The following is an 8,258-nucleotide window of genomic DNA, read 5'->3' as shown; positions in this document are numbered from 1 at the left end:
TAACTAGGATCCATGATCAGATAATGAACAGAAGTCAGAACAGAAACATATGCTTGCACCAAATAAAAGATAACTCACTTAAATGCTTCTCATCCAATAGCGTAAAATTGGTACCACCAGTGAAGCACAAGTTACTGACTGAACCATTATAATTTGTTCCACAAAGAACACTTTTCATTGTACTAGAAAGATTCTCCAGGGAAGCCAACTCCCCCAAAATCTATTGGTCTACATGAACATAAGGGCGCCCCAATAGAGCTGTCCGCACCATAGGCCTTCAAAACTCGTGTATAGACTATAAAGAGAGAATTCCATCTAAGGACAGTTTTTCCATGCTGAACGAGCAACTAAATAGAAAAGAAAAAAGATATGTGACTATACAAACATTGATTGACCCGAAAGGCACTTCTCTTCAGAATCACATGTATATATTGTTGATTTCTGATCATTATTATTTTTAGGTCCTTATAGTTCAAAGTAATAAAGAAATTGCATTTGAAGGCTAGAGAAACCAGCATGCAAAATCATGATAGGAAGTTGACAGTATTGATGACTAATAGTATCAGTTGTTGTACTATGTATGTATTGTTGATCTCCAATCATCATTATTTCTAGTCCTTATAGTTAAATTAATAAGCACTTTGAATCTGAACACCATAGATACCAGCATGAAAAATTATGACAGTAAGTTGACAATATTGCTGGCTTCCCATGTCATATTTTTCAATCCAAAAAATACCTTATACAAGATTACATTGTGCGATCACATGAATCTCTGCTACTACAAAGAGCAAGATCAAATAATAAGTACCCTCTAAACAAACTAGCTGGTTCACGAAGAACTTCATGGTACAATTAAGGAAGACAAAAACATCAATCACAAAGAACAACATCATCAATCAATGTAACAAACATGAAAGAATCAAAGGACTGAAGGAGTAACCATGGCACATAATTCTTGTGACTCATGAGTTATGGGAGCTCCCACGCAGACGTCTGCGAAACATGGAAACCGACAAGCTCCTTGGAATCAAAGCACTCATCCATGCTTTCCACCCTGATGGTCTGCCACTGGTGCCACACAGAAGGTCAGGAACCCCTATCTGATCATCAAAATCATCTTGTACCACATCACTCCCTGCATTCTCCAGCACACCACTCTCATCCACACTAGCATCTTGCAATTCGCCTGCACCACCTGGCGTGTCAAAATTCACAGCAAGAGCGCCATGCCGACTAGCACGAAGCCGCTCAGCACACTCAAACGTCACCCTGCGGCACTTCTTCACCTTCACCTTGACAAGGCGTGGGCAGCCTGCTGCAAGCTTGTCCATTCCGGCATCAGACACAGGGCATGCCTTGATGCACAGCTTCCGCAGAGAAGCACACTTAGTCGCCACGCAAGAGATCTCTGCATCCCCAAATGTGTCAGACCCGCAAAGCGCAAGCCGCTCAAGAGTGGGGCAGTTGGCAGCAATCAACTCAAGACTCGCCGATGTCAAATTCACACCAATGAGGACCAATTCCTGCAAAGCAGCACATTTCTGCGCCACGGTTGCAAGCCCACGGTCGCCAATCCTATTTGCCTTCCATCCATCAACATGCAGCTTGCGTAGACGTGGCGACTTGGTGGCAAGTGCTGCCAACCCATCATCTGTGACCTCCGGCGCCTTGGCAAGGTACAGGACCTCTAGCCCACATAGCGCCGCCACACCAAGGTCACTGACCTGCAGTTTTTCGAGATGAAGCTCGGCTAGCAAGGCACCCTGTGGGATCGCCTGGAGAACCGGGTCCCAATCACCAGAGCAGCGGATGATCTTGAGGGTTTTGAGGTTGGGGGAGCGCGTGATTAAACAGGAGAAGCACTGCCCGTTGTAGAGCTCTTTGAGGGCCAGGGACTGGAGACGAGGGCTGGAGACGGTGATCGGCTCTGAGTCAGCTAGGCCGCGCAGCCGCTTGACTGAGAGCTCCTCGAGCTGGGGGCAGGACCGGAGAACTGCCTCGATCCCCTTGGCGCCGAAGGTACATGACCCAACTGAGAGCTTGCGGAGGTTTATAGCCGCGGCGGCGAGAGCGGCAACGCCGTGGTCGGTAACAGCACGGACGGAGCGGAGCTTGAGGCGGCGAAGGCCGGGGCCGAGGCGATGGGCGACGAGCGCGAGCGCGGGATCGCCGACGCTCTCCGCGCGGCGGTCGCACTTGAGCGCGAGCTTGGATACGGCAGAGAAGCGCGCGAGGATGGCCGGGGCCGCGGCGAGGAGCGGCGCCCGCGCGTCGAGGGCGAGGCGCAGGCGCGAGGAGGCCTCGGTGGCGAGCCAGCGGCGGCACACCAGGGAGCACCGCTTGCGGTCGCCCGAACCGAGGAGCCCGAAAACGACGGCGAGAAGCTCCTCGGGGAGGTCGGAAGTGTAGTCAGCCTCCGCCGCCGCGTCCTCGGCGGCTGCGGCGCTGCAGAAACGAGGCGACGCTGCCTGCGCGGCGGGGGACGGCGGCGGAGGAGGGGGCTTGCGGTGGTGGTGGTAGCAGGGAGCGGAGGGGCACTGGCCCATGAGGGGAAGGGGGCGGTGGTGGCGGATCTGCGGGGGAGGCGGAGGAATGCAGGAGTTGGGGTCGGGTGGGGGATTTGGGGAAAGGGAGGAAGGAATGGAGGAAGAGATGCTACGGACGCGAGGGTTATTAAATCTGGTTAAGTGCTCCGTCCGGGGTACAAGGTTTTTTTTTCCTCTAGAATAAGCACAAGCATGCATATCCTATCCAGAAACAAGAGAAGAAGGTTGCCCCAAGCCTCCTCAGCGATTTGGATTTCTGGCCGTTGGATCTGGCTACTTGATGCGATCTGGGCCGTCGGATCAAGCCGCTGAAGAGCTTCGCCCGTCGGATCGGAGAGGGGCAACTGTAGCAATGAATAGTTACAACCCGTCCGTGCCACCACGCGTAATTACATTGCCCCCCGAGGGCATTTTCGTCATTTTCCACCCAGGGTATAAAACAGACCAGCCCTAATGGAGATGACCTAGCCTCCTCCCCTCTCCCGCACTCCCGCCGCACCTCTCTCTCTCCCACACCTCTCTCTCTCCCCACCTCTTTCTCTCCCATACGTCTCTCTCTCTGTCGAGACGACGACGCCATCCATCCTCCACATCCGCCGCCGCTGCCAACCATCCTTCCCGTCCGCCAGCTCCCACCAACCACGGCGAAGGCGGTGGCGGCCACGGAGGAAGGCGGCGGATCAGCGGCGCCGACGATGGCGTCCGCAGCGGCGGTGGAGGGCGCGGCCGCGGCGCTCCGTCCGGTGCTGTCGCGAGCGCAGTAGGCGGCGGTGCGGTAGGGGAGCGTGGTGGCGGTGAGCAAGACGTAGCCCATGGGCCTCATCCACAGCGTGTACGACGCCGGCCACCGCCGGTCCAGGAGGAGCGCCCCCACCCTCTCCTCTCCTCCTCCCCTCATCACGAGCCAGGACAAGGAGGGCCACCGTGGCAGAGCAGGTCAGGTGGCGCGTCCAGATCACCGAGGAGCCGCCCGCAGGTTGGCCATGGCGCGACCGAGCAGAGCAGGTGAGGAGGGAGACACTGCTTCCTCTTTCCCGCTGCTTATCTAGGTCTGCCTAATTTGTTTTGCAGGTACTATGCTTGTCGTGGATTACTGCCTCACGTGTACGCAAAGCACATCTTGATGCGTGCATGGCTTCCTAATAAGCAGTTCTCTTTTGTGCATCATGTTCTTCCATATACTTGATTGATTAGACAGCCCTGCCACATTTATTTATGAGAGGAGGCGTTTGATAGATAGTAGAAGAAACTGCTATATAGGGATGACCTTTGTATGTTTATGAAAGAAATTTTTGATATAGGCCTCAGGCTTTCTTGGGTCTATTAAGTGAAAGAGTTAGATTAGCTAGCTAGTTCTCTTTGGGGTTTGCACATAAATCCTACATCTTCAATAAGATCTTTGGGCCTCATGTTATGACAGGGGTTTGGTTATTGCATCGGCTAGCTGATTTACCCCCTTATTTCATTTATGTTGGTTTGATATTGTGCATGTATTAATGTTTAGTGTCACTTGGATTCAGAACAAAGAGCTGGTACACCGTACAAAAGAAAGAAGTATGCAAATCTGCAGATTCCAGATGCTATAGTTTTTATATATGCAAAGCATAGAGATAGTTCTAGGTAGAAGTGTATTGAACTGTTGATGGTTGAAATTGGTGGTGCATTATCACCGGTCTGCTGTATCTGTCAAGACCTAGGTGTTGTATTTAGCCGAACAGAGCTTCGAGGATTTTCCTGCGCTTGCTCACATTAGCCTAGAAACCCAACTCGCTTCTAACTACTAGGTAAAATTGCTGGCGTGCTGGCAATGATATCGATGGTCTTTGCTCAACCACTTGGTTCTAGGGATTGACAATGTACTGTTGATTGCTACAACCCACAAAATAACTACCTACAAAATAAAATATGGTAAAGATATGTCAACACAGTGTCATTTCTTCTTCATTTTTATCTACATGATTACATCAACATAAAATAACAAAGACAACTATTGTGGCTCGTAAAAAACACTAATATGGGTTCTGTGAATACTGGGGAGTTAAATTACCAAGTATCTGACTCGACAGCGGAATGGGTACACTATATTTCTGTTGACAAAATATTCAACTCAGAGTGAACAAGTGTATTTAGATATGGATGTCTACCTTATCATTTCTTTTGAAAATTCATGCCTGAAGAATACTTTAACTGCCACATCCTACAGGGGCATGGATAGACATTCAAAACATATTTTTAAGGTTTAAAATATTTATACATAATTATGATAGATTATGCATACCGATCCATACCACAAAGCATGATATGTTGTTCCGCAAGAACCTGCGTGGACCAAACATGAACATAGAGGAAATGAGTGATTTCTATTTAGAAAGGAATAGGATAGCAATACCAACTTCCATGCAGCATAAATCATTTGAAGTACATGTCAACAAGAGATGTGAGTATCCACATCTGCAGCCAGAGGGAATTGCAAATTCTCTCTCGAAAATAAAAGGTGAACCAGGGTAAAGTGAGAATTAACTACCTTCACCTACTTGTTCTCCAAGTGTTAGGTCTTCCCACAAGATCTTCTTCATAATCTACTCTCTCGATAGGACCGCTATTACTACTTAGAGTGCTGCTCATGGTACTACTTGTGTTATTATTGTTGAAAGTCCACCGGGAACCTGAGACCTCATATTTGCCTGCCCAGGCGTATTCAGTGTCCTTGCTGTCTGGAATTATGATAGGCTCTAGAACTGGAACTCTCTGACGAATATGGGTGTTATCTTGCTTATCATGTAACGGTGCTGAAGTCATGTTATTCTTTCCACAACCACCATCATTTTCATTTCCTTTCCAAGGCCATGATATAAGGGATTCTGTTGGTGCTCTATTAACAAGATTGGATTTTTTGTTACTTCATAATAATATTGCTGACTAAATCTTATTCTGCTTTCAGTGTGAGAGCAAGTTGCATGTTGTATGAACTAAGGGCAAATTCATATTGGTAGGTTTAGCGGCTCGCTTGCATTGACAGTCGACTGTGTGTAGGTGCATGCTGCCATATCTGAGGATATGGTACAACATTTTGTATTTCTCATGGAAGGATATGCTTGTGGTCCTTAAGGATGTGGTTCACGGGGTTTGACTGTCAAATCAAAGGTCCCAGGTGAACTTCTGCTACTTTTGGTCTTATCTCTCTACGTCTCCCCTTACAATGATTCATATTTTTCTGCAGCCATTTTGTTTCTACAGGCAATGAATTATCTCTTTGCCATATTGATGCTCCATCCCTGGTGAGCTTGTTCCTCTTTGAGGGATGTCTTCCTTCTTTGATTTCGTTGTACTATTTATATAACTACACTCACTGGATTATCATGTGCCATATGCTTTCATGTACTTTTAGTGTCCCTATATTGCTCATTCTTAATCTGAGGAATGCTAGATCCAAAACCTGATTTTTTTATAGCCTATGTTAGCAGCCATTTTCCTTGAATCTTTAATGCCACCAAATTAAATTCCATCATTTCCAATGTGTGTGTGTCAGTGACAATGAAGGTAAAGCTCGAATATAGCCTCCTGCTCATATTGTTTTCCTACTCATTGATATGCACATGGTTACAACTACTATACTAATTACATGAATATCCTGAAATTTGGTTTGCATCTATAGGTCCAATTATGATGTACGATGGTAGACTCTTCCACTAAATATGACCACATTCAAAATGAAGTGCACATAAAATTTATGAGAATAATCCATCTTTTAATTTTGTTGGGACCATTCTCTCTAGGCCTGTGCTGATCCCACTCTTTTGCATTTGTACTTTCACATAGGACACATAGGACCATGGGTGCACTATTGCCGTGAACTCATCCATGCCGACAACTGCCTCCATGCTACAGCTGCCGCAGCCTGCAGGTAGCATCTCTATTCTTCTTTGTTCTCTACCTTAGTTTGTGCTTCCTTTGTTCACAACATGATAACCAATGTTTTGGGAAAGCCTCCAAACTGTATTTGATATATTGGCGATGAAAAATTGATGGTCCACTCCCTCTCTAAAGCTTCATCAAATAAGTCTAATATTCTCCTCCACCCTTGATACCAGAAAAATCTTCTATGTTTAATATATAATATTTGTCTTGTCTTGTGTACCACTTCTTTCAGAATATGACCTTATTTATTTCCCTTTAGTTTGCATGGATTATTTCTTTGCCTGAGCGACGGTTTAGATGTTTCCCTTAAAGAAATAGTTTTAGATACTTGATCCATGGTCAGGTAAGTTAATTTGAATGTTTCTTGCTAAATCATAGAAAGCAAAATTCACAAGTTTTGAGCAGCAAGCATGGCTTACAACCATTTTATTTGTAACTACCCATAAATGATATTGATGTTGGTCTCTCTACATAAAAAATGTCTTACGAGCTTCTGCTACTTACTTGGTTAAGTCAAACATTAATGTTGACGCACATGTCGAAACTGTAGGATTGCAATTTATGTTTTGTGGGAAGATGGCCGAATTTATTTTTTCTACACAAGGGAAGATAGCTATCAAGGCTGCTGCATACTATACCATATGTACTTTTCCTCATTCAAGGAGATTGAACCCGATGCATTTCTATGCTAGGAGATTTAAATTATGTCTCATCTGTACACGAGGTATGGCGGTCAGCGACCGGGATGACACCGACAACAAAAGGAATTAAGGAAGGGTTCTCGAGGTCTGCTCCTACTCCACCGGTAGAGAGGAGCCTCCTTCTCATGATCCGCCTGTCTGCCCCGGCCTCCCCGGCCAGAGCTGATGCCATGGAAGGTCCCTTCCCCCTCTCCCCTCTCTCTTATTTTCCCTCTTTGTTATAGGCCCATTTTTTTGTTCTTTCTCTCTTTCCGATTTAAACATGAGCATGGTCGCGCTCCCTTTTTGGTCGTGGTAGTTGTCATACCATTGTTGCAGTTTTAGTTACGCTTTTTGGTCCCCTGTATATCCAAATTGAAAAATACTTGTGGTTTGGTACAGTTATATTGCAAGTTGAAAAATATTGTATGTGTTAATATCGGAGGGTCCAAGTTGAAATTCAGTTTATGTTATTCAATATGCATTCTAACAAACATCTTGTGTTTGGCATCATTCTAAAAAATATTAAGTTGTGGTGTTAATCACAAGCAAATAAGGGTAAGACACATACCATTTATATGTCATTAAACTTTATCGCAATTTCTATGTTATTCTATTTCACCTCTGTACTATATTGTGATCTTTCAAGGAATTACTGCTTCCATTCTGCCCCTGGTTTTCTTTTTCTTGGATATTGTAGCCTCACTAGGATGGATTAAGAGTGTCATCTGCACCCTTCCCTAATCAAGTAGGACTTCCAAACTAATGATACTTCACTACTGCAGGATGCTGCTAATGCGACACTACGATCAGAGACCCTTTGAGAAACTGTGCACGATGCAATAATCGCAAACATTGGTGTCAGAGAATCGTCAAAAATGTCCAAAATGTTTGCGATGACCGATGCATCAAACGCAGTTCAGATTTTAGTTGCATGTGCGATGCAGGGCATACGGTTGATTCAGCAGAACTGTTTGTGATGAGGAAGAACAACAGAAACGGGCAGCCATATCAATGTGTGTGTGATATATGGCATACAGTTCCCTCCGATGAACTGTGTGCTATTAGGGAATGCAACAGAAATGGTCAGCCAGATCAAGGTGTGTGTGAT

At 45.9% G+C, this 8,258-nt stretch overlaps 1 protein-coding gene and 1 long non-coding RNA gene across 2 annotated transcripts; one reads left to right on the top strand and one right to left on the bottom strand.

Moving 5' to 3' along the window:
- Window positions 1–689: 689 nt before the first annotated feature.
- Window positions 690–2,626, bottom strand: LOC119308604 (F-box protein At1g47056-like). The gene has a single exon (XM_037584733.1). The coding sequence runs from the start codon at window positions 2,547–2,549 to the stop codon at window positions 966–968; it is 1,584 nt and encodes a 527-aa protein (XP_037440630.1). The 5' UTR covers window positions 2,550–2,626; the 3' UTR covers window positions 690–965.
- A 3,154-nt stretch (window positions 2,627–5,780) lies between these two features.
- Window positions 5,781–7,980, top strand: LOC119305436. Its single transcript, XR_005148667.1, has 3 exons — window positions 5,781–6,453; window positions 7,192–7,345; window positions 7,933–7,980. It is a non-coding gene; the product is annotated as an uncharacterized LOC119305436 (long non-coding RNA).
- The last annotated feature ends 278 nt before the right edge of the window (window positions 7,981–8,258 follow it).

Source organism: Triticum dicoccoides, chromosome 5B (assembly GCF_002162155.2).
Source record: "Triticum dicoccoides isolate Atlit2015 ecotype Zavitan chromosome 5B, WEW_v2.0, whole genome shotgun sequence".
Classification (NCBI taxonomy): domain Eukaryota; kingdom Viridiplantae; phylum Streptophyta; class Magnoliopsida; order Poales; family Poaceae; genus Triticum; species Triticum dicoccoides.
This window is presented reverse-complemented; position numbering and strand designations above follow the sequence as displayed.

Coding starts and splice junctions, on each gene's coding strand:
- LOC119308604 (XM_037584733.1), bottom strand. CDS start 2,549: ATGGGCCAGTGCCCCTCCGCTCCCTGCTACCACCACCACCGCAAGCCC.